The sequence below is a fragment of the Lampris incognitus genome, chromosome 18 (assembly GCF_029633865.1).
Source record: "Lampris incognitus isolate fLamInc1 chromosome 18, fLamInc1.hap2, whole genome shotgun sequence".
NCBI classification, from domain to species: domain Eukaryota; kingdom Metazoa; phylum Chordata; class Actinopteri; order Lampriformes; family Lampridae; genus Lampris; species Lampris incognitus.
Window position 1 is genome coordinate 36,721,364 of NC_079228.1, and position 25,435 is coordinate 36,746,798.

General features: G+C 45.6%; 1 protein-coding gene across 1 annotated transcript in view; it reads left to right on the forward strand.

Moving 5' to 3' along the window:
* rfx5 (regulatory factor X, 5) overlaps nt 1-25,227 on the forward strand; it is a 29,351-nt gene extending 4,124 nt beyond the window's left edge. The window contains exons 4-10 of the mRNA XM_056298809.1: nt 4,151-4,273; nt 5,867-5,983; nt 7,145-7,223; nt 17,252-17,450; nt 18,394-18,485; nt 23,584-23,733; nt 24,079-25,227. Of these exons, the coding sequence (XP_056154784.1) occupies nt 4,151-4,273; nt 5,867-5,983; nt 7,145-7,223; nt 17,252-17,450; nt 18,394-18,485; nt 23,584-23,733; nt 24,079-25,191 (1,873 nt within the window). The 3' untranslated portion in view covers nt 25,192-25,227. The remainder of the gene's footprint in view (nt 1-4,150; nt 4,274-5,866; nt 5,984-7,144; nt 7,224-17,251; nt 17,451-18,393; nt 18,486-23,583; nt 23,734-24,078) is intronic.
* The last annotated feature ends 208 nt before the right edge of the window (nt 25,228-25,435 follow it).

A 25,435-nucleotide genomic window follows, 5' to 3' on the forward strand; every position in this document is an offset into this window, starting at 1 on the left:
CTACAAGAGGTAAATCAGCTGGGCTACAAGAGGTAAATCAGCTTGGCTACAAGAGTTAAATCAGCTTGGCTACAAGAGTTAAATCAGCTTGGCTACAAGAGCTAAATCAGCTGGGCTACAAGAGTTAAATCAGCTTGGCTACAAGAGTTAAATCAGCTTGGCTACAAGAGCTAAATCAGCTTGGCTACAAGAGCTAAATCAGCTGGGCTACAAGAGCTAAATCAGCTGGGCTACAAGAGTTAAATCAGCTTGGCTGCAAGAGTTAAATCAGCTTGGCTACAAGACAGTTTAAATCAGCTGGGCTACAAGAGTTAAATCAGCTTGGCTGCAAGAGTTAAATCAGCTGGGCTACAAGAGTTAAATCAGCTTGGCTACAAGAGTTAAATCAGCTTGGCTACAATAGCTAAATCAGCCTGGCTACAAGAGCTAAATCAGCTGGGCTACAAGAGCTAAATCAGCTGGGCTACAAGAGTTAAATCAGCTTGGCTACAAGAGCTATATCAGCTTGGCTGCAAGAGTTAAATCAGCTTGGCTACAAGACAGTTTAAATCAGCTGGGCTACAAGAGTTAAATCAGCTTGGCTGCAAGAGTTAAATCAGCTTGGCTACAAGAGTTAAATCAGCTTGGCTACAATAGCTAAATCAGCTTGGCTACAAGAGCTAAATCAGCTGGGCTACAAGAGCTAAATCAGCTGGGCTACAAGAGCTAAATCAGCTGGGCTACAAGAGCTATATCAGCTTGGCTGCAAGAGTTAAATCAGCTTGGCTACAAGACAGTTTAAATCAGCTGGGCTACAAGAGTTAAATCAGCTTGGCTGCAAGAGTTAAATCAGCTTGGCTACAAGACAGTTTAAATCAGCTGGGCTACAAGAGTTAAATCAGCTGGGCTACAAGAGTTAAATCAGCTTGGCTGCAAGAGTTAAATCAGCTGGGCTACAAGAGTTAAATCAGCTTGGCTACAAGAGTTAAATCAGCTTGGCTACAATAGCTAAATCAGCTTGGCTACAAGAGCTAAATCAGCTGGGCTACAAGAGCTAAATCAGCTGGGCTACAAGAGCTAAATCAGCTGGGCTACAAGAGTTAAATCAGCTTGGCTGCAAGAGTTAAATCAGCTTGGCTACAAGACAGTTTAAATCAGCTGGGCTACAAGAGTTAAATCAGCTTGGCTGCAAGAGTGAAATCAGCTGGGCTACAAGAGTTAAATCAGCTTGGCTACAAGAGTTAAATCAGCTGGGCTACAAGAGTTAAATCAGCTTGGCTACAAGAGTTAAATCAGTTGGGCTACAAGAGTTAAATCAGCTTGGCTACAAGAGTGAAATCAGCTTGGCTACAAGAGTTAAATCAGCTGGGCTACAAGAGTTAAATCAGCTTGGCTACAAGAGTTAAATCAGCTTGGCTACAAGAGCTAAATCAGCTGGGCTACAAGAGCTAAATCAGCTGGGCTACAAAAGTTAAATCAGCTTGGCTGCAAGAGTTAAATCAGCTTGGCTACAAGACAGTTTAAATCAGCTGGGCTACAAGAGGTAAATCAGCTTGGCTACAAGAGTTAAATCAGCTGGGCTACAAGAGTTAAATCAGCTTGGCTACAAGAGCTAAATCAGCTGGGCTACAAGAGTTAAATCAGCTGGGCTACAAGAGTTAAATCAGCTGGGCTACAAGAGCTAAATCAGCTGGGCTACAAGAGTTAAATCAGCTTGGCTACAAGAGTTAAATCAGCTTGGCTACAAGAGTTAAATCAGCTTGGCTACAAGAGCTAAATCAGCTTGGCTACAAGAGCTAAATCAGCTGGGCTACAAGAGCTAAATCAGCTGGGCTACAAGAGTTAAATCAGCTTGGCTGCAAGAGTTAAATCAGCTTGGCTACAAGACAGTTTAAATCAGCTGGGCTACAAGAGTTAAATCAGCTTGGCTACAAGAGTTAAATCAGCTGGGCTACAAGAGTTAAATCAGCTTGGCTGCAAGAGTTAAATCAGCTGGGCTACAAGAGTTAAATCAGCTTGGCTACAAGAGTTAAATCAGCTGGGCTACAATAGCTAAATCAGCTTGGCTACAAGAGTTAAATCAGCTTGGCTACAAGAGCTAAATCAGCTGGGCTACAAGAGTTAAATCAGCTTGGCTACAAGAGCTAAATCAGCTGGGCTGCAAGAGCTAAATCAGCTGGGCTACAAGAGCTAAATCAGCTGGGCTACAAGAGTTAAATCAGCTTGGCTGCAAGAGTTAAATCAGCTTGGCTACAAGACAGTTTAAATCAGCTGGGCTACAAGAGTTAAATCAGCTTGGCTACAAGAGTTAAATCAGCTGGGCTACAAGAGTTAAATCAGCTGGGCTACAAGAGTTAAATCAGCTGGGCTACAAGAGTTAAATCAGCTTGGCTACAAGAGTTAAATCAGCTGTGCTACAAGAGTTAAATCAGCTGGGCTACAAGAGGTAAATCAGCTTGGCTACAAGAGTTAAATCAGCTTGGCTACAAGAATTAAATCAGCTTGGCTACAAGAGTTAAATCAGCTGGGCTACAAGAATTAAATCAGCTTGGCTACAAGAGTTAAATCAGCTTGGCTACAAGAGTGAAATCAGCTTGGCTACAAGAGTTAAATCAGCTTGGCTACAAGACTGAAATCAGCTGGGCTACAAGAGTTAAATCAGTTGGGCTACAAGAGTTAAATCAGCTTGGCTACAAGAGTGAAATCAGCTTGGCTACAAGAGTTAAATCAGCTGGGCTACAAGAGTTAAATCAGCTGGGCTACAAGAGTTCGTCTGGTTACGTCATGACAAGGGGAAAATGTGCTGCACATTTTGTGCTCAAGTAGGACAAGAGATTGCTGGTAAAACGAGAGTTCATTACTGGTTCGAGTCATTCATGTTTTTTGGGGGATTTTTTTTCTCCCCAATATACCCGGCCAATCGTCCCACTCTCCGAGCCGTCCCGGTTGCTGCTACACCGCCTCTGCTGAGCCGGGAAGGGCTGCAGACTACCACATGCTTCCTCCGATACACGTGGAGTCGCCAGCCGCTTCTTTTCACCTGACAGTGAGGAGTTTCACCAGGGGGACGTAGCGCGTGGGAGGATCATGCTATTACCCCCAGTTCCCCTTCCCCCTCAAACAGGCACCCCAACCGACCAGAGGAGCTGCTAGTGCAGTAATCAGGACACATACCCACATCCGGCTTCCCACCCACAGTCACGGCCAGTTGTGTCGGTAGGGACGCCCAACCAAGCCGGAGGTAACATGGGGATTCAAACCGACGATCCCTGTGTTGGTAGGCAACGGAATAGACCGCTATGCTACCCGGGCGCCCCTCGAGTCATTTTAAAAAAGAAACCGTGAAGAAGCATGGTGACAGTAAAAAACACAAGAACGCCGGGGAAGTGTCATGTTCGGTCTGCCCCTCGTGTCACCCCAATAGTGAAAGCAGCGCAGCGTGCTGGTGATGAAGTCACAGAAATAGAGACGAGGGAATTGAAGATAAAATTCAACGCAGGCTGCATGATTGCAGTGGAAGAAATACCAGTCACAAAGTTGAGCTTCCAGATTCTAGTGATGAGGAAGAATGGCGTGGGTGTGTCCAGGACGTATGGCAATGATACAGCATGTGCAGAGTTCGTAGGTCGCACTGCAGATGACTTGAAAAGCAGCGTGCTGGAGGAGGCTTTAAAGGCAAATTACATCTCTGTCATAACTGACTGTGGGACAGATGTCTCAGGGAAAGACATTGTTATTGTCTACTGTAGGCACTTATCTGATGAACCGTCCAGTAGGGTCGGCCCAACTCGATCACAGGAACCCTGAACACTATCAAGTCACTGCTTGAAAATGCAGATCCACCCAATCCAGACTGGTGGCTCCACAAAATGAGTGCTTCATTGTGAACTCGTGAAGCTGCTTAATGACAAACGGATCATTTAAACCAGCTGTGTCGGAGCAGGACAAGTGCCCTGTAGCATATAACATCGCTATATTTTGGCTCCTGAAAATTTGATTTGGCTCCTAAATATTTTGGAGCTCCTCGATAATTTTTTTTTGCCTAGAGCCCTGTCATTAATATTCACTGAACTTTGGCCAAAGGTTTCATATAGATAAACGACAAAACAACCATAGTATGTACCGACTGCTTAATGTGTGTGTGTGTGTGTGTGCATTTCTTCCCAATCAGTGGTGGAGACTCCAGTTCATTTAACACAGCTGATCAGCTCCACACCTGTAACTGGATCCGCAGTCACCTGGAGGAACACTCTGACACCTGTTTGCCCAAACAGGATGTCTATGAGACCTACAGGTTGGCACGTATACACACACACACACACACACACACACACATGCGCGCACACACATACCGAGAACACATTTTCACACACAGACTTTCCTAGGATTAGTTTTTACCTTGTGACACTGCCACATTAAGTGTAGTGTCGGGCCATTTCTCAACCATTATGAAGGTCACAAATATACTGGGTTTTGCTGTCTATGAGAAATGATAGATATATGTATTTTCCTTTGTAATATTTCATAACGTGGTTTGAGATGTTCCCCCTAAAGGACGGCAAAGCTCATCGCATCGGGTCCATCTTGAAGGATGAAATGTTCACCCGGTTTGATGTCCCTCATGAGTCGGTGTCAGATCGGGCGCCTCACTTCCCTGGTCATGAGATGGCTAACCTCTGTAAGACCTGAGGAGCGACACCGAAGTTCACCACAAGCTACCACCCCCTAGCCAACTTCACAGAACGGTCCAGCCACACCATTAAAACCATCGTTTCTTACGCTGGGGACCAGCATACGAATTGGGATCAGTGGATCAGGGAATTCTGTTTTGCCATCAGTGCTGCCCATCATGAAACTACAGACAGAAGATCCCTCAAAGGTCCACTGGAGCGGTTGATCGGGATGCCGCCCTCCCCTCAGCAATCTCCATACAAACTCCTAGAAGAGACAAAAACAAATGACTGAAGAAGTCAAAAAGAAAGTTGGCGTGTGTCAGGCCAGACAAGCCAGGTATAATAATGCCCACAGGAGGGGTGCACGACCCCTGCCGGGAGACTTGGTCTGGGTCCGTACTCACCCACTCTCAAAAGCATCTGAGAGTTTCTCATCCAAGCTTGCGCCTAAGTGGTCGGGTCCAGCAACTGTGTTGAGAAGGTCAGGCCCCATCAACTACCTAGTACAGTGGAATGACCAAAAGAAGAAAACTGACACTGTGGACAGTTTGAAACTCTACTTCGGGGTTCAGCCTCCGGCTGAGGGGGTGTCTGTGACACTGCCACATTAAGTTTAGTGTCAGGCCATTTCTCAACATGTTACCCCCCACGTTCTCCCCCCAATTGTACTTGGCCAATTACCGCACTCGTCCGAGCCGTCCCTGTCGCTGCTCCACCCCCTCCGCCGATCCGGGGAGGGCTGCAGACTACCACATGTCTCCTCCAATACATGTGGAGTCGCCAGCTGCTTCTTTTCACCTGACAGTGAGGAGTTTCACCAGGGGGACGTAGTGCGTGGGAGGATCACGCTATTCCCCCCAGTTCCCTTCCCCCCCCCCCCCGAACAGGAGCCCCCAACCGACCAGAGGAGGTGCTAGTGCAGTGACCAGGACACATACACATCCGGCTTCCCACCCGCAGACACAGCCAATTGTGTCTGTAGGGACGCCCAACCAAGCCGGAGGTAACACAGGGATTCGAACCGGCGATCCCCGTGTTGGTATGCAACAGAATAGACCTCCAAGCTACCCAGACGCCCCTATAACTGACATTCTGTCCTGTTAATCTCACTAGTGTTTATTGAAAATACTTGAATTGTGTCGGAGTGTTTATGTTTTTGAAAAGCACTGTTTGTGTTCTACTTCTTCTTATTTGTCCTCTTCCTCTTATTTCAGACGCTACTGTGAGAACCTTCAACACCGACCTCTCAGCGCCGCCAACTTTGGCAAGATCATCAGAGACATCTTCCCTAACATCAAGGCCAGGCGTCTTGGGGGCCGCGGCCAGTCCAAATATCCTTTGACATGGATAGTCGTTTAAAGACGCTACACGGCTCATCTGCTGCTTACAATAGGAGTAATAAAGTGGTTAAAATATGGCGGGGGTTTTTTTTTGGTGGGGGGGGATGCCAGTCCAAGAGTTAGGTCCATTATGGGCCTCTTGGGCTCTCTCTGATGGAAAATGGATCGGGGTTTTGGTTAAACAGCTGAGATGACGGCGGTGGTCGGCACAAGCACAGATTTGTACATTTTATTTCTGTACGTACAAGTTTTGGAGCATTTGTACTGTGACGTGGGTGGACAACTAATGTTGGCTCAGCTGTGACCAGTGTTGCAGTGTGAAGGCCATTTGTTAAAAACTTGTTTCTCTAAACTACGTGCAGCAAATCCTTCAGAATTAACAAAATTAAGGGTTTTTTTTCTATTCTTTTACTGCTATTTCATTTCACATAACAAAATGTCCGCATTTTGTAAGGTTGTGTTGACTGCAGACATTTGAAACATGCATTTAGAAACCCATATATTCTTTCCGTAGAGAAAAAGCTTGTGAACCCGTGGCTCCAAAATGCTAATTTACTGACATCCAAATTTTAGAATTTAAAGCTGAACTAAAAAGTCTACTCTTCTGGGCATCCGGATGGCATGGCAGTCTATTCCATGCCTACCAACACAGGGATCGCGAGTTCGAACCCCCATGTTACCTCCAGCTTGGTTGGGCGTCCCTACAGACACAAGTGGCCGTGTCTGTGGGTGGGAAACCGAATGTGGGTACGTGTCCTGGTCGCTGCACTAGCGCCTCCTCTGGTCGGTTGGGACGCCTGTTCAGGGAGAGGGGGAACTCGGGGGAATAGCATGATCCTCCCACGTGCTACGTCCCCCTGGTGAAACTCCTCACTGTCAGGTGAAAAGAAGCGACTGGCAGCTTCACATGTATCGTAGGAGGCATGTGGTAGTCTGCAGCCCTCCCTAGCTTGGCAGAAGGGGGTGGAGCAGTGACCAGGATGGCTCGGAAAATAGGGTAATTGGCCAAGTACAACTGGGGAGAAAAAGCAAGGGGAAAAAAGACTACTGTTCTGTCACATGCATCAGTGAGGAGGTTATTACAAGAGAGCGGAAAGATCAAGTAAAAAGGAAACATGTCCGGTTGAGTTCCTTGACCTGGTCAGTGGTCACATACTGTTACAGCGGGATCCGAAGAAAGACGGTCCTCAACATGCCCTTGCTGCCCAGCCTGGACCTGAAGAATGACCCGGTAGGTCCCAAACCAAGAGTTGGGTTGGTTTCTGTTTTGTCGGTCCGGTTCGATGTACAAGCTTAAACCGGTTTGGTTTTATGCAAACCGACTGAACCGGCATCTGTCATTATGGGACATTCTGGCAAATCAAAAAGTAGCGTACATCAACAACCTGTTCCGACGGCGTCACAGGGCTAAATCCAACTTGTATTGCATTAGTAATAAGCAATATGACAACGTGATTAACATAACATTATGTTTATAGACAGAACGGAGTCTCTGTTTTCTGACAGGCCGTGCGCAGTTTGTTGAGTCGAATCAAGCCGGTACCGTGCAGTGGAACTGTGGGGCACTTACACTACCTGTGCGACCCGGGAGCAGCTTGTTTGCTTTGTTTGCTGAATGTTTGTCTTTGCTCAGTGTTAGTCTACTGTTAATCGCAACGTGCCTCCAATACATGTGGAGTCGCCAGCTGCTTCTTTTCACCTGACAGTGAGGAGTTTCACCAGGGGGACATAGTGCGTGGGAGGATCACGCTATCCCCCCCAGTATCGTCTTGGAGCTCATATAAAAGTGTTTCTAATCATGAAGGGAGTCTACTTGAGGTCTTCGCTGCACTTTGGACTTTTTGCTCCTTGCCCTTCGACCACTGGCAGGAAGTGACAATCTTTTATAAATTCCTCGATCGCTATGAAGTAGTAGCTTAAATGCTGCAGTAAGCAGAACATTGTCCAAAAGCACCAGAGGAAGAGAGGGAGGAGGGGAAGTGTTCAACGCAAACTTGGGAAATGTGGACTAAGCGACAGATGCCGACTCCCACCGCTCCCGCCTATTCTTCTCGCCAATGTACAGTCCATTTGCAGCAAGATAGATGAACTTGGGACCCCTGCCAGATGTGAGCGTGATTTTAGAGAAACATGCCCGCTGGCTTTTACCGAGACGTGGCTGGGAGATGCGGATTGCAACGGGGACCTACACATCAGCGGCTTTGGGTGCCCTGTTCGAATGGACCGGTCGCCTCTCAGTACAACCAAATCCACCAGAGGCAGTGTATGCTTTTACATTGTGAGAGGTACTGTAACATTGTCGCGGTCCAGGAGAAAATTTGCACCCCCGACCTTGAGCTGCTATCCATCTCACTTCGCCCCTTCTACCTGCCGAGGGAGTTTCCCCAGCTCTTCTTCACCCTGTTTACATTCATCCGTGGGCAAACATCTCTTCATCCAGTCAGCTGATCACGGAGGTGACCAGCTGACTCGACGCTCTTTCACCCAATGCTCCAAAATGTATTTTAGGAGATTTCAATCACTGCCAGGTACATAATTCACTGAAAACACATGAACAGTATGTCTCCTGTACAACTACTGAGAAGAACTCCAGTACTGACCTGTGCTATGACTCACTGCCTCGGCCTCCCTTTGGAGCATCCTACCACCAGTGTTGTAGTCGAGTCACTAAACCTCGAGTCCGAGTCGAGTCTCGAGTCCCCAGTGTTCGAGTCCAAGTCCAAGTCCGAGTCACCAAAGAAAAGTCGAGTCGAGTCCCCATTACCTGAGTCCGAGTCAAGTCCCTATTACCCTAGTCCGAGTCCGAGTCATCAAGGTTGAGTCTGAGTCGAGTTCCAAGATGGCTCCAGTGATCCACTCGCGGACAGTCAAAGATCTGACATACAAATAAAAAAGGTCTACATTAAACAAAAATGACACAGCTGTCACCATTTCAAAGGGAGTTTATTTACTTTGGGACACGATAGCCAAACAAATGCACACCCACACACTCGCACACATGCACGCGCAAGCATGCGCGCACACACACATTTTTAGAACGGTCTGAATTTCTTTGACATTCTGAACACTGGATGTGCTTCAAAACACATTTGATAGCTGTGAATAGCATGATATTAGCAAATGGTGGAAACAGTATACAGAAGTAAGTTCCACAGCATACAATACATTCATAAAAACTAGTCAAAAGACATTGTCTCTCAGGAATAGTTAGGAACAAAAGGCTGGTGGCACTAGTTTTAAGCATACACGTTGCATTTCAAAAACATAAGATCTGACAGCATGGAACTACTCAACCTTGCACGGTGAGGCCTCATCAAAATGCCTCCGTGACTAAATACCCTTTCAATGGGCGCGCTGGAGGCAGGGATAGAGAATACCTGTGTGGCAATCTGATAGAGGGTAGGGAATTTGGATTTGTTTTGCTGCGAAAACCTGAGGCACGGGACTGAGTCAGAGTCCTGCTCAGCGATCAAGTTGAGGTATGCAGTCAACTGAGCCTGGCCAGACGGCTTCTTCTCAGTGGAGGAGGGAGTCCTCCTATAGTGGGAGAACATTCTCAACTGCTTCTCAGGAGGAGACTCTGAAAGTTCACCTTCCCCTGGTCCTGTTGCTTCCGCTGCATCTGCTGTTGATACCGCTTGCTTGTCACCCTCTGCCTTTATATACTCTGAAATGAGAGGGGGCATGGGGGACTCATTACAAATATGTTATTGACTAGGCCTACATGACAAATGACACGCCTATGTGCTTTATTGTAACACCTTCAATGATATAAACATCACAACAATCAAATAGTTAATCACTTAACTCACGTTAATCAAAACATTTCTCACCTTTGATCTCAGTCTTCAGCACATCTTTGATGTCACTGCCCAGCTGCACATCATGTTCTAGCCACTGGAAGCCAAATGCTGGGTCCAGCACAGATGCTATGAAGTAGGCATTGGTGAAAGGAAATTTGGTGGGGCCTCTTCCTTCAGCCGGCTCACATCCTGGTATCTTGACTGCACTGAAAACCTCTGCAAACCTTGTTTTCAAGGAGCTCTCCAGAGCTCTCACCAGAGGCCCACAGTATCTGGCTTTTCCTCTTATTTCCTGCAGGTGACAGCGCAGAGTGAGGACACAGGGCACAATCACACTGACGGTGACAGTAGTCTCACCCTGAGTTAGGTTGGTTGCCTCTAAGAACGGATCAAGAACTTCGATCAGTTCTTTAAGCTGAGCATACTCTCGCGGGGATAAGATAAGGCTTTTGCGCCCCTCTGATTCCAACACACTGGACAGCTTTTGCATGTCTAAATGCACATAAGCCTTCACCTTCTTCAGAGTGGAATTCCATCGTGTGGCATTCGCTGTTGGAATTGTTGCATCACCAAAACACGCTTCAAAGCAGTCTTTAAACGAGGTGCCACTGTGGAGGAGGTTGGCTGCACGGGATAGCTTTGCTAGGGTGCTTGACAGCCCACTGTTGTCTTTCAGACCATCTTTTATGACCAACTGCAGTGAATGTGTGAAGCATGATAGTCTCTGCATCTTACAGTTCTCAGCCAAAGTGTCATTGACTGTCTGTTGATCTTCTGGCATCAGGTCTTGCCATATTTCATCATCCTCCTCAAATGAGCTGGGATCATGAGCTTCAGCATCACAAGGATCCTCTAGGGGAAAGCTGGCCTGGAAAGCTTTTCTTATGTTGGATGCATTGTCAGTTATGACAAAGTTGATCTTGTCCTTAATCAGGTATTCTTCAGCACAGCATTCAAACATCATTGCAATCTTCTCTCCTGAGTGTTTCCCATGCACTCTTTTGCAGGAAAGAAGATATGACTGAAGGCTGAGTTCCTGTTTTTTTTTATCCATTGCCACTGTGTGTGCTGTCACTTCAAGGAATGACCGCATCTTTCGATCACTCCAAATGTCTGTGGTAACAGCAACACTCGATGCTTCTGCCAGCTGGCTCTTTATCTGTTCTTTCTTGACTTCCACCATTCCTGGAATGGTCACAGAGGAAATTGTGGATCTTGCTATGGACCGGTACTGAGGGTCCAGGACATGCAGCAAGTGCTTGAAGTCCTTGTTGTCAACGATGGAGAGTGGCAAGCAGCACTTAATGATTAGATCTTTTACAAAGGCACCCCTTATAGCCTTCTGACGTGGATGTTTGAGGTCGTACATCCTTTGCTGTCCATCATTTAAAAATGATGTGATAGTCTTCTGACCTGAAGCAGCTGGCATCACATCTGAAGCAGTGGAGGCACGGTATTCTTGGAACCTAGGGGAAGATAGGATACACACTTTAGCTTGCTGATGCCAAACTGTTTCAAGTAATCTTTCTCACAGCAAAAAATGTGTAACGTTATAGCTATAACAATATGCAATAACAATACAAATGTTACACATTATACACATAGTTGTTTGAACCATAACCAGTTAAGTTACATATTTAGTTATCTATATAACTAACATTACCATATTAGTAGATTAACTAATGTAAGCTAGCTGGATAAATGAAAAATATGAGAAAAGATACATAATTTATGAGACTAACAGGACAGGGATTAATTAGCAAAACCCAGTCATTTAATTATTGATTTAAGTATGTTACATGCTACCTAGCTGAGCTTTAACTCTCTATCCTCCGTGAGTCTGTATGTTTATTCTGTATGGGTCAGGGAGGATGTGATTTTGTTAGAAGACAGAGCCAGTTCATAGTACTGGTAAAAGCTACGTTGCGCGTGTCTATTTTTAGAATTTGGCACAGCCAATGCTGCATATATGCAAAGAAAAATATCCCCATATTTACAGTAGCCTATGCGGTGTCACCAATCACCATACGGTTCGGTAGTTTTCGGTACATCGGGGGGGAAATGCCACATCCGTCAAATCTCGTACCGTCTCCAGCTCTCAAGAAAACCAGTGGCGGCATCCACATTAGCTTTCTTCAATTAGTCCATTTAGCGAGTAATAGCCTACAATTATTTTTATTTGCATTGTAAAGTTGTGCACATTTTATCAACATTATTTGTGGATGCATATAGGCTAGACTTCTTCCTTCTCCGCACTTGGAGAATATTCATGGCGGAGACCTGCCATGTGCAGATTTGTTATTGCTAGCTAAGATTAATGCTAACACGGTAGTTCAGAGTGGTGTGTTTTTCTGTTAAGTGTATGATACTTGGTAATTAGCTAAATGATAAATAAGAAAAATCAGTTTTAATTTCCCTATAACACGAAGACGCTGCGTGTTACTTACCAACTCATTAGTGAGATGGATGGCACGCTCGTACCGAAAGCGAACCGTACTGTGACTTTTCTGTGCAATGCTGCATTAGCACTCTAACAGTAACGTTACTTAACTTACCTATACAATCTCACTTGGTTCTAGTGATATGATATACCGCCACACCACCGAACCCAACGGTTCTAGTGATATGGTATACCCGCCACACCACCTAACCCAACATCTTGGACCAGTGGTTGAGTTACTTCAGAGGCTATTGTTACCGTAGCTAGATAGCTAGCTAGCTAGCTAACGTTAACTGATCACCAACCATATCGTCAACTGACTGCATATCACTTACTTTTCTGGGTGTATCCTTGACAGATGTCTGTTGAAGTTTGAGGTTGTCCCGGTCTTCTCCTCAATAGTTCGTTTACATATCGAACATCTAGCAGTGATCTTGCTGGAATTTGTTGTAAAATCTGTGTAAGCAAAGAGCACAATTCGGGGCGTCTCTTTAGGCATCTTGGCGCTACTGAACATGACGGTATGCACGCCACGTGAATCCACATGTAGGTGGAACACACGTGCCTGCCCTTACACGAAACTGAATAATGTTACAGTATTAATATAGCTATCAATATATTTTAATAGAGCCTATTATTTAAAAAAAATCTAACAAAAACAGTCTTTATCAATTAAAAAGTCAGAGTCCGGGTCTCCAACTTCCGAGTCCGAATGCAGTAAATTCGCGAGTCCGAGTCCAAGTCCGAGTCATCAGTGCTCAAGTCCAAGTCGAGTCACGAGTCATGAAAATCAGGACTCGAGTCGGACTCGAGTCCGAGTCCTGGACTCGAGTACTACAACACTGCCTACCACAATAGTGTACTTCTTCTGCCGATCTACAAGCCTGTCTGTAAACGATGAGAGCAAATAGTAAAAATGGTTAAATGCTGGATGGAAAACAGCATTGCCTTCTTACAAGCTTGCGTTGATTGTACAGATTGGGATGTCTTCTATAGCTCATGCTCTGACTTACATGAAGTGGCACTGAGTGTTTCTTCCTACATATCCTTCTGCGTGGACTCCAATATTCCCTGGAAAACAGTTTTCCCTAATAACAAACCATGGCTTACTAAAGAACTTAGAAATGTCGTAAACAAGAACAAAAGCATTTTTATACAGGGAATAGCCAGGAAAAGAAGGAAATGACCAAAGAAGTAAGGAATGAGATAAGAGCTAAAAGAATGTATAAGGATAGGATGGAACACAAGTACAGCAGCGGTGATCTGCGGCCAGCTTGGAGGGGAATCCAATCTGTGTTCTCAATCACTCAGAGAAACAGTGACAGGAACACTCTTGAAGTTGTGGGAATAAACAATACTAATCTCCCGAATATTTTTAATGACTTGTATTTCCGCTTTGAAAAACAAGAATTTTCTGAAAACGTCTCTCTCCTTAGAGAGTCTCTCTCTTCTGACTGATGTTGTCGTCAGTCCGGAATGTGTCAGAGAGCTTTTAAAATGGGTAAACATCAGGAAGGCCCCTGGTCCAGATCACATCTGTGGACGCACATTGCCAATCTGCGCTGACCAGCTTAGCGGTGGCCTCCACCATATCTTCCAGATGTCACTGTAACCAAATTCCCACTATCTGGAAAAACTCTGCTGTCCTCAAGAACAGCCATCATAGGAAACTTCATGATTTTAGACCATTCGCGCTAAAATCATTGATAATGAAAATCCATCCACTATCTTAACTGCTTTTCCTGCTCTCAGGGATGCTGGAGCCTATTCCAGCAGTCATTGGGCGGCAGGCAGGGAGACACCCTGGACAGGCCGCCAGGCCATCACAGGGCTGACATACACATTCATACCTAGGGACAATTTAGTACGGCTGATTCACCTGACCTACATGTCTTTGGACTGTGGGAGGAAACAGGAGCAAACCCACACAGACACGGGGAGAATATGCAAACTCCACACAGAGGACGACCCCCAAGGTTGGACTACTCCAGGGCTCGAACCCAGGACCTTCTTGCTGTGAGGCGACCGTGCTAACCACTGCGCCACCGTGCCGTCTGATAATGAAAATGTTTGAGAAAATAGTTAAAAACCTTGTTTTGTTAACTGTGGATGGAAAACTTGATCCACTGAAATTTGCTTACCAGGCAGGGAGAGGTGTGGAGGATGCAAAGCTTTTTATACTCAATAACCTATATAAGCACTTAGTAAAGCCATAAGCCCATGCCAGGCTTTTGTTTGCTGACTTTTTATTGGCATTCAATACGACGTAGCACATCCTCTAATAGATATGTTTCTATGTGATTTTAATTTACCTCACCTGTTTGTATTATGGATTCTGGTCTTCTTGACTGACAGTGAGCAGAGGATGTCTGTAAATGGCTGTCTCTCAAACTCTGTAGCTATGTCCACAGGCTCACCACAAGGACGTGTCCTTTCGCCCTTAATTTTTGTTATGTACACTGCTGGATGCAGGAGCACTCAGGAGGGTACCTATTTGGTCCAATTTTCTGATGACACCGCGTTGCTAACCCTTCTCCGAGGTTCAGGATCAGTCCACGAGGATGCTCTCACTGATTTTATTTCTTGGTGTGATAACAACTTCTTGGACTTGAATGTTTCTAAAACCATGGAACTGATTACTGATTTTATATGTAACAGAGATGCAGTGAAGAGTGCATCATACATAATGAAAGTGTGGAAATGGTTACATCATACAAACATTTGGTTGCTATTATCGATCTGCTACTACTACTACTACTACTACTACGACTACTACTTTCGGCTGTTCCTGTTAGGGGTTGCCACAGCGGATTATATAACCATTTCCATCTCTTCCTGTCCTCTGCATCTTCCTCTGTCACGCCAACCACCCACATGTCCTCCCTCACCACATCCATATACCTCCTCGTTGGTCTTCCTCTTCCCTGGCAGCTCCATATTCAGCATCCTTCTGCCAATATACCCAGCATCTCTCCTCCACACATGTCCAAACCATCTCAATCTTGCCTCCCTTGCGTTGTCTCCAAACTGTCCAGCCTGAGCTGTCCCTCAAATATAATCGTTCCTAATCCTGTCCTTCTTTGTCACTCCTAGTGAAAATTTTAGCATCTTCAACTCCGCCGGATGCCCTTCCTGAGGCAACCCTCCCCACTTATCCGGGCTTGGGACTGACTTGTGCATCCCCAGTGGCTGGGTTTTGGTTGCTATTATCGACGATCACCTTAAATTTGGTGGGAGCGCTGAGGTTTTTGTGAAGTGGGCGCAACAGAGAATTCACCCTCTCCATAAACTAAACTCCTTTTCTGTCAGTCCCATCGGCCCCTATCGCTTTTACCAGTCTTTTACTGAGTCTCCTGAGTTTTTCTTTTATATGCTGGTTCCATGGCCTCACAGTAAAGGACAGAGGGGTCGGACCCTTTAGTCGACTGGTTAACGTTGTCGCCCACGGTGCGGGAGATCCGGGTTCGCGTCACGGCTGCGGCGGTTCCCGCGTTGCCCCTGATTTTGCTACAATTTTATTAATGATTTACAGATCTTGTAGATTTTATTCCACGTTTAGCTCCCTGGAATGTTATTATTGTTTGTGTGAACTACTAATAACACACGTTAGTCCCTAGTTAACGGGTCTGACACTTTAGCCGAGCGGTTAGTGATGTCGCCTTGTGGTGCAGTACACCTCGTATCGAATCCCGCACCGGGCAAGAAATTAACCGGTTACCTTGGTGGCAGCGGTGGGATCCGGAAGTGTGGATCATTGCAGGTATACCCATTTTCCACTACATGGTACCGGCTCGACTCGACTCGCCCTTTTTTTCCCATTACTGGAAAGTACCGGCATTTTGGTAAGTGTTACCACGTGTCTGGTACCGCCCTTGTTGAGGTTCCAAAAAAACAGGAGCGGGTACCGAAATCAATGCAGACCTCTGATTGGTCAGAGAAACGCGTCACTGCGTCAGTTTTCGTCACTGCGTCATCAATGCGCTCATAGGATGTCACCCGGCATTTTTAAATAGTAGAGGCTAGTTCGCGTCGACGCAGAGAACGGTCCACTGAGCATGCGCAAGTACTCGTTGCCTCCGTTGGTTGGGTAGGTTAGGGTTAGGGCGGGGTTAGGGTTAAAGTTAGCCAATCAGACGCAGAGTAGGGGCGGGTCTTCCTAGAATCCTAGCGCTTTTGTCGAAGCCGACAAAAGCGGTGAACCGAACAACAACTTGTAAAAGTTACACTTCTTATTCGGTGTTTATTAGCGGCTAACAAACCAGTATAGGTGTGCATTACCGCCACCAGCTGGACTGGAGTCGCTACACGCTTATTCGGTCTCATGGAGCGGCTGCTGAGTCAAGTGCGACACCTAGTGGTGAAATTCCGTAATACCGGCTCGGTTCGGTGTTTGGCTTAATATCAAACCGGGTTGAAAATGTTCACATCGGCCCAACCCTACCTAAACACATATTGACAACTCAGCAGAGCCATAGAAAGGACAGGCTGGAATCAATGGCTTTATCAATCAATTTATTAATCAATCAATGAAACAATCGGTCAGTCTAACTTTATTTCATTTTTATTTTATAGTAAATAATGATATCATAACAACATAATGGAGTGTGCTTTAGATGAGCAAATAAAAATATATTGGAAATGTGCATAGATTATGAATAGAATAGAAACACAGTGGTGGAACCAGTAGCAGATCTATTTGTATTGTTTAGTTGTATTTAATCTAGAGTACAAATGTGTGTCAAGGGTAAATATGAGTCCTGTGCGTGTGTGTGTGTGTGTGTGTGTGTGATACTGAAAGTTAAGTTTAATATTTTTTGACTAACTTTCAGTCCTGGAGGTTATTTGTTGTATGTGATATAAAAGTACCTATATTTTTACATGTTTCTATTTTATTCTCTCAGTAATAATAATAATAATAATAATCATATTTACGGGTCTCTTGAATTGTACCATTCAAAATGTTTCAGTAAATGCTGCCTTCAACTAGTCAATGAATCTCTGTGTTATCAACTGCAGTCCGAGCTAACGGAGCTGGTCCAGACCTACAAACAGGAAGTGACCGAGGCAGCATGCGAGCTCATCTGTGATTGGGCACAGAAAATCTTGAAGCGGTCTTTTGACACGGTGGTAGAGATTGCCCGCTTCCTGGTTCAAGAACACATCGTCAACCCCCGCTGCAGTCAGGCGGAGCTGGTCACCTCCGCCGCACTGGCAGGTGTGTGTGTGTGTGTGTGTGTGTGTGTGTGTGTGTGTGTGTGTGAGACAATGTGACGAGCAGGAGTAAGAGGATGGAGGGAGGGATGGGGGAGAAATAGGGGCTGAGAGAGAAGGAAAATAAAGGTCTTTTACTGTCATGTCAAAACACGAGTCAGAATGAAAGAGTAAGGGAAAGAAGGCATCTCCTTGTTGAGGTCAATACTGTACCCATAGATATTGACCGGTGTGTGTGGTGGAGATGACTGTATGATGACGTGATCACAGCAGTCAAGTAAAAGCAGCCATGTCCATTCCATTCTGACTGTCTCACTCTCTCCATGCCCCCCCTCGTCTCTCTCTCTCGCTCTCGCTCTCTCTCTCTCTCGCCACATCTCCGCATGCTCTTTCTCCCCGTGCACCATTACAACTGCCAAACCCTTTCCTGCCTATCTCTTTCCCTGTTACTGTTGCTCTCTAGTGCTCATTATCTTTTTGTCACTTTGTCTCTCGTAATTTCTCTTTCATTTTCTTTCTCATTTTCCTTCTCTCCCACTCTCTCTCTCTATTTCAGCTCCCTTCTCTTCATCCAGTGATACTGACTGCTAAAAATCTCTGGCCCTCTATCCAGCCTGCCACTTCATACTTCATTTGTCTCTGTGTGTACATAATATGTGTGCATGGTAGACTGTGTTTATGTATATATATATATATATATATATATATATATATATATATATATATATATATATATAATTAGTGTGTGTGTGTGTGTGTGTGTGTGTGTGTGTGTGCATACACTTATATTTTGTGTTTGTTATAGTGTGTTTCTTGTGCACCGTTTGATTGTGTGTGTATGTCTGAGTATCACTGTGCAAGGAATGTGGATGTGGGTTTTTTATCTATCTGTCTATCTGCCCATCTACTTTTCCATCCATTCATCTATCCATCCATGTCTTCTGCAGGCGGTCCAGCTAAGCCCCATAAGGTGATAAAGAAGACCCCTGTCTCCTCTAAAGCGGGAGGGGCGGACAGTGAGACGAGTGCTGACCCGAAGGTACATTCATCTGGATGAACCACAGCTCACTGGGAAATCCCCAGATAAACACTTACTTAACATAACATTCAACACACGCCTTTACAGACACACACGGGACCTGTGAGGGACATTCCCTCCAGCTGTATTAGCTGCCACAGGATGTCACTGTTACTGTCACTGGCCCTTCTTATTAAGGATGATTGCAAAAAAGGCGGGTCCATCCAAAAAGTGGATGGTCCAATCACAGCTTTTTTAAAACTGCTTTTAAAAACTTGGAAATGAGCAGAGTCAGTAACAGACCACCTGGGGAAACCATGGAACATGATATCAGGTAGACAGGCAGGAGTCAATATTCCAGTCACTGCTACAAAATATATAGATCGATGTGATACATGCAGAAGAAGCAGCATCTTTTCACAGGCAAATTAAGGTTCAAGGTTTCATTAGTACCCGAGGGTAAATTTGTTGTTAAAAACCAACATGACAGCGATACAGATTCAAAAGACATCAACACAAAATGCATTAAAACAAGTATCATCATCGTATCAAAAATAGTATCAAGGGCGTCCGGGTAGCGTAGCGGTCTATTGCGTTTCCTACCAACACGGGGACCGCGGTTCGAATCCCCGTGTTACCTCCGACTTGGTGGAGCGTCCCCACAGAAACAGCAGGCCGTGTCTGCGGGTGGGAAGCCGGATATGGGTACGTGTCTGGGTCGCTGCACTAACGCCTCCTCTGGTCGGTCGAGGCGCCTGTTTGGGGCGAAGGGGGAACTGGGGGGAATAGCGTGACCCTCCCACGCGCTACGTCCCCCTGGCGAAACTCCTCACTGTCAGGTGAAAAGAAGTGGCTGGCGACTCCACATGTGTCAGAGGAAGCATGTGGTAGTCTGCAGCCCTCCCTGCATCAGCGGGGGGGTGGAGCAGCAACCGGAATGGCTCGAAAGAGTGGGGTAATTGGACAAGTACAATTGGGAGAAAAATTGGGAAAGAAGAAAAAAATAGTATCAGTGTAAGAACTCCTAAGAAGGTCATGACAAAGTGCTTCTACACACACACACACACACTCACACACACACACACACACAACATAGATTAACATACATACACTCTTAACACCCGATGTGGAGCTCTTGCTTTTTCTTTTTTTTTTTTTTCTTTTATTGCCAAATTGGTTTTGGAGCAGTTAGACTGCAAAAAATTCAATCTTATCAAGTGAAAATATCTTGTATTTGGGACAATAAGTCCAGTATTGAGTAGAATTATCTTGAATTATCTTATTCCACTGGCAGATAATTTTGCTTATTTCAATTTTTTTTTCCTTTCTTGATTTTGGTCAATTTAATCTTGTTTCAGATAAATGTTAATCTTGTTTTCTTAAAACAAGATTAAATTGACCAAAATAATAATAATAATTCTACTCAACATTGGACTTATTGTACCAAATACAAGATATTTACACTTGTTAAGATTTCATTTGTTTAGTAAACAATTGAACTGAACATTTTTTGCCTGCCCATCTGTTTGACTGACAGTCTTATTCATCACTGAGTTGGCAGCGACTTGGAATGAAGTTGGTTTAACGTAAAAAAGAAATAGCTTCGATGTAGTAAACCACTTTGGCGACAAAACAAATGCTGACGTCCCTTTTTATACACTGCCTCACAATTCGTCTCAAAGGTCAGTTTGGAGTCTGTGACTGTCTCAAGATACTTGGAGCTTTCTACACAGTCCTCAGCCTGGTCTTTAAGGATCTTAGTCTCATAGATTGACGCATGAGTTCTGAACTCTACGGTCACATCCTTTGTCTTGGACACGTTTAGCTCCAAGAGCGATTTGTCACACCAGTTGAGGAACTCATCAATGACCGGGCCGTGGCTATACTCGTCATCGTGTAGCAGCCTCACAATGACTGAATCATCTGCAAATGTCAGTATGGCCCTGTTCTCATGCTTGCGTTGGCACATGTTTGTGTACAGAATATAAAGTAAAGGTGAGAGAACATGGCCCTGGGGTGAGCCAGAAGAACAACAGAATGAATCTGACAAAAGGCTGTTCACCTTCACCCTTTGTGTTGTGCTTGTCAAAAAAGCCATTATCTAACGCACCAGACTGTGACTCAGCTCAGAATGATCTGTCAACCTCATGGCTAAAATGTGGGGTTGGATATTATTAAAGCAAGCAAGCAAGTTTATTTATATAGCACATTTCGTACACAGGGCAATTCAGTGTGCTTCACACAAGTCAAAACAGAAAGGGAACAACCATATAAGATATGATTAAAAGAGAGTAAATAGAAACAAATAGCAACAACCATATATAAAATATAATTAAAAGAGTACAAAGTATAGAAAATGTCCTTTGAAATAGTAATTATATTATTCTTTTTAATATAATTAAAAGACAGGTACTATAAAAAGAAAATACAAAGTACAAATTAAATAGAATGAATACATAGTCACCTCTCCGCCGGGAGTGACCAGAGATCTACTTCCAGAATTAAAGTGCAGTAGGAATAAGGTACAGGTTTTAATGCTCAGTCATAGGCACAAGAAAAAAAAGAATTTTTTTTTTAACCTAGATTTAAAAATTGCTATATTTGGGGCACATCTAAGATCCTCTGGTAGTTTGTTCCAGTTGCATGCAGCGTAACAGCTAAATGGTGCTTCACCATGTTTGGTTTGGACTCTGGGTTGAACTAACTGACCTGAGTCCATGGATCTTGGAGCCCTTCAAACATGTCAGTGATGTATTCTGGGCCTACACCAGTCAGTGATTTGTGGACAAGTAGCAGCACTTTAAAATCTATTCTGTAACTAACTGGAAGCCGGTGTAAAGATTTCAGGACTGGGGTTAATATGCGCTGTTTTCTCGGTCCTGGTTAAAACTCCAGCAGCAGCATTCTGAATAAGCCGCAGCTGTTTAGACCGTTACAGTAATCAATTCTACTGGAAATAAAAGCATGGATGAGCCTCTCCTTGTCATTTTGGGACACCAGACCCTTGATTCTGGCTATATTTTTAAGACTATAGAAGGCTGTTTTAGTGATTGCTTTGATATGGCTGGTGAACGTGAGATCTGAGTCTATTAAAACGCCAAGATTTCGGACTTGGTCCTTGGTTTTTAGAGCTCGAGACTTGAGTTGTTCATTTATAATAGTTCTCTTTGTTGCCAGACACGATAATCTCTGTTAAAGGCTGAAGAAAAATCAATAGATAGCAATCTGGCATGGGTTTCATTCCCTTCTTGGTGTAGGCAAATTGCATAGGGTTGAGTGCAAGCTCGGTTTTCTTTGCAAGCTGTCTTCACAAGCTTTTCAAAACTTTTCATTGCAAGGGAAGTGAGGGTGACCGGCCTGAAGTCATTATAAGCTTTGGGGCTGTTGCCTTTAGGAACAGGCGTGACCAGAGTCTGCTTCCACAGTTAGGTACACGTTGTAGATTTACAGACATGTTGAAAATGTCATAAAAGATAGAACTTAATTGCTTTGCACAAGACTTGAGTAATTTGCCACTGATGTTGTCAGGACCAGGGCTCTTGTTTATCTTTAGAGAAAGGAAGGCTTTTTCAACTTATCTCTGCTCCAGGATGAAGTGCTGATTGCAGGGGCAGAATGAAAAGTTGCCCTGGACTTTTTGACTCAGACCCCCCCCCCCCCAGCGATACACCACCACCCACACAAACCACGCCACACTTTATGTAAACAAGAACAATATTTATAACAATAACTGTAGCAAAATAGAACAAGGCCAACGTGATGCTCTTAGGAGGAGGCTGGCTAGAAGGAACACGTTTTGGCACAATGGCACTGGCAGCAAGGCGGCAAGTATCTCTGGAACCGTCTGACCAGTAAAAGAAATAACACAGGAAGAAATGTGTTGGTGAAAAGACTGGTGAGTAGGCAGGTCATAGAATAAAATAAAAAATAAACATATTTCCTACCTCCCTAGATTAGCAATTTCTGCAGCAGCTCACTTCTCTCAGCAACGCCGTCTGTAACCAGGTCACTGTCCAGGGCCATTAAAACGTCTCGCTCAGTAGCCATGAGCATAAAAGCCTCCAGGTGCTGTTGAAATAGAGTGCTCCTGAGCCTACTCTTGATGAATTTTAGAGTAGAGACGCTCCGCTCGCAAGCTCCCTGGGTTACTGACAGGGTAAATATGTTATATTGGCTTGACTAAGAATACGGTAGCGACACACTGGACAGTCCTTGCAAAGATGAGCAGTTCTTTTTCACCATCTCCACCTTGTCTTCATTTCCTTCAGGTCCATGATCCTCCATAGTCCTGGTTGTGCATTCTTCAAATCCTGATTGTTTTAATCTAGTCAACTGTTCTGCCAGATTTATGCGCTCACTCTGTAAATTGGCCACCATTGCTCTGCTATCAAATTTGATCGAACATTTGCTTAGATCCCCGTGTTACCTCTGGCTTGGTCAGGCGTCCCTACAGACCCAATTGGCCGTGTCTGCGGGTGGGAAGCCAGATGTGGGTATGTGTCCTGGTCGCTGCACTATAGCACCTCCTCTGGTCGGTCAGGGCACCTGTTCGGGGGGGGGATGGGAAACTGGGGGGAATAGCGTGACGAAGCATGGCGAAACTCCTCACTGTCAGGTGAAAAGAAGCGGCTGGCGACTCCACATGTATGGGAGGAGGCATGTGGTTGTCTGCAGCCCTGCCCGCTTCCTTAACTCCACTCTAATGATCACAAATCAGAGTTTTGTTGTAGTCCCTTTGAATAAAGTCGGGCAACTGAAGATGTAGCGTTAGCCTGGTGGTTTGATTCTGTGTATTCCATTGCAGCGGGAAGTCTTTAGTGTACTGTGTCCTCGGAGAATGAAGTGTGACCCCCGTTGCAGATGAGAGTTAAGTCGATCAAAATCCACAAGGCAGCGATAATTAAAAGCTCATCACTGCCGAGCAATAGTGAAATGCACTTGTTCATGATGATCATAGGCAATCAAGCATAAGAAACATGCGCAAACTCACCAAAAACATACGACATAGGATGCCAAAAAAACCTAATGACGGCCGCCACTTGAGAATACGCCTTTTTTAAACACTATAACGTGAGTCCTTGATTTTTTTTCTCATGAATAATCCTGTATCAATTTTCAGAGAGACAAGGAGGGTGGAGACTCTTCTTCCTCGTCTAAGTTCCCGCCTGGAGACAAATCAGCGACAACAAATAAACTCTCCTCCCTAGAAGCTGTTCCTCCTCCTCCCTCCTCTTCCTCTCTGCGCCCATCTGGGGGTCGTGATCTCCAGGTATCTGCACACCTTAAATTATCTGAGTGGAAGGCGTTTGTAGCACTCTATGGCACTTTGTGAAAAGGATAAAGTTGGTAAATTGTCCTCGAGTTGTTTTTGCTTTCCTTCTCTTGTTCGTAAATTGCGTGTCTGTGAATGTACAAATAAACTGAACAATGTTAAAGCTGATTAACAGCTAAACAGGTTAGTGTATACCAGGACTTTGTCTTGGTGGAACAATCACCATAAGCATGTTTTAAAAACTGAGTTATATCTGACAGTATTGAACAGAACAAGTATCAAACAAAATATCAAATAAAGTAAGTAAACTAAACTGGATAAACCTGATTTTTATGCCACCAGGTGGAGGCTTTCATGAAGCACTTACCCAGAATCCTTCCTCGGAGCTCAGTACCTGACAAGACCCAGCTCTCCATGCGTTCCTCTCCACCTTCCCTGGCGCCCAAAGACGCCACCGGTGTGGGCGGGGCTTCTGGCAGTGGGGGCCCATCCACCAGTGGTGGCAGCGGAGGAGTAAAGGTGATTGCCATGGCGACTTTGCCCCAGCAGCAAGGCGGGGCAGTGCCGGTGATGTTCCTGCCCCAGGGGTGCCTGTCGTACGCCGAAAGAGAGAAGGTGGTCCCGCCTCAGCCTCCCCAAGCTCCGCCCCACGCCCCAGTGACTGTGACGACGGCAGCGCCCACCTCTGTCGTCCAGAGGGTGCGAGGAAACATCAACAAGCGCTCACTGGAGGCGGGGTCTGTCAGCACGCCTGGCAGCGGGTCCGGGGGTTCCAATGCTCCTCCGGTGAAACGCAAACGTGGCCGACCCAGAAAACCCCGGCCTGAGGACGCCCTTCCTCCTCCCGCCACTCCTCTTCCTCCACCCTCCTCGTCCTCCTCCTCTCACCCCTCAATTATCACCTCCCTCAGCGGAGGGGTCATCCAGAAGGCCTCCTCTTCTTCGTCATCCTCTTCCTCACAGAATCTGTTGTTGTTCCCAGAACAGCAGGCCTTGCTGTTGACGGGCCAGCTGCCGGCGGTGTCGGACCCCGGCGAGTCCGTTGGTATGGAGACGCGGGGGGTGGTGGTCCAGTGCCAAAACCCAGAGTCTGACCTCCAGCCCAGGCCTGTTCTGCTCTTGCAAGGTCAGGGTAACCTGGTGGAGGTGATCCAGAGAGCACCAAAACCTCCTACCACTGGGACAGTGCACCCTCCACCCGCCAATCCTCTCCCTCTTCCTGCTCCTGCTACTCTGCCTATTCTCCCGGAGGGGGAGGAGGGGGAGATAACCCTGACACCTGTGGAGCTGCACGACGATCAACACCCCCAACCGCCACCTCTTCCTCCTCCACCATCATCATCCTCATTTCCATCTGCTTCTCCCTCCTCTGCCTCCAGTGGCTCAGCTATGAAAGGAGCAGAGTCGGGAGAAGGGGAGAGCAACAGCTCCTTCTCAAAGGGGGAGGGACACTAGGCCCAGTCCTCACCTCTTCCTTCCTGTCATTACCATCCTTCCCTTTCATCACTCTATTCTCTCTCTCTCTCTCTCTCTCTCTCTCTCTCTCTCTCTCTCTCTCTCTCTCTCTCTCTCTCTCTCTCACACTCTGTTACCCACAGCAACAGGCATTAACTATTTTGGTAAAGCGCCTCCCACCACAACCCCCCCACCTACTTCTCATCTACTGGTGGAAATCCCAGATTGGCAGCTGTAGAGAGCC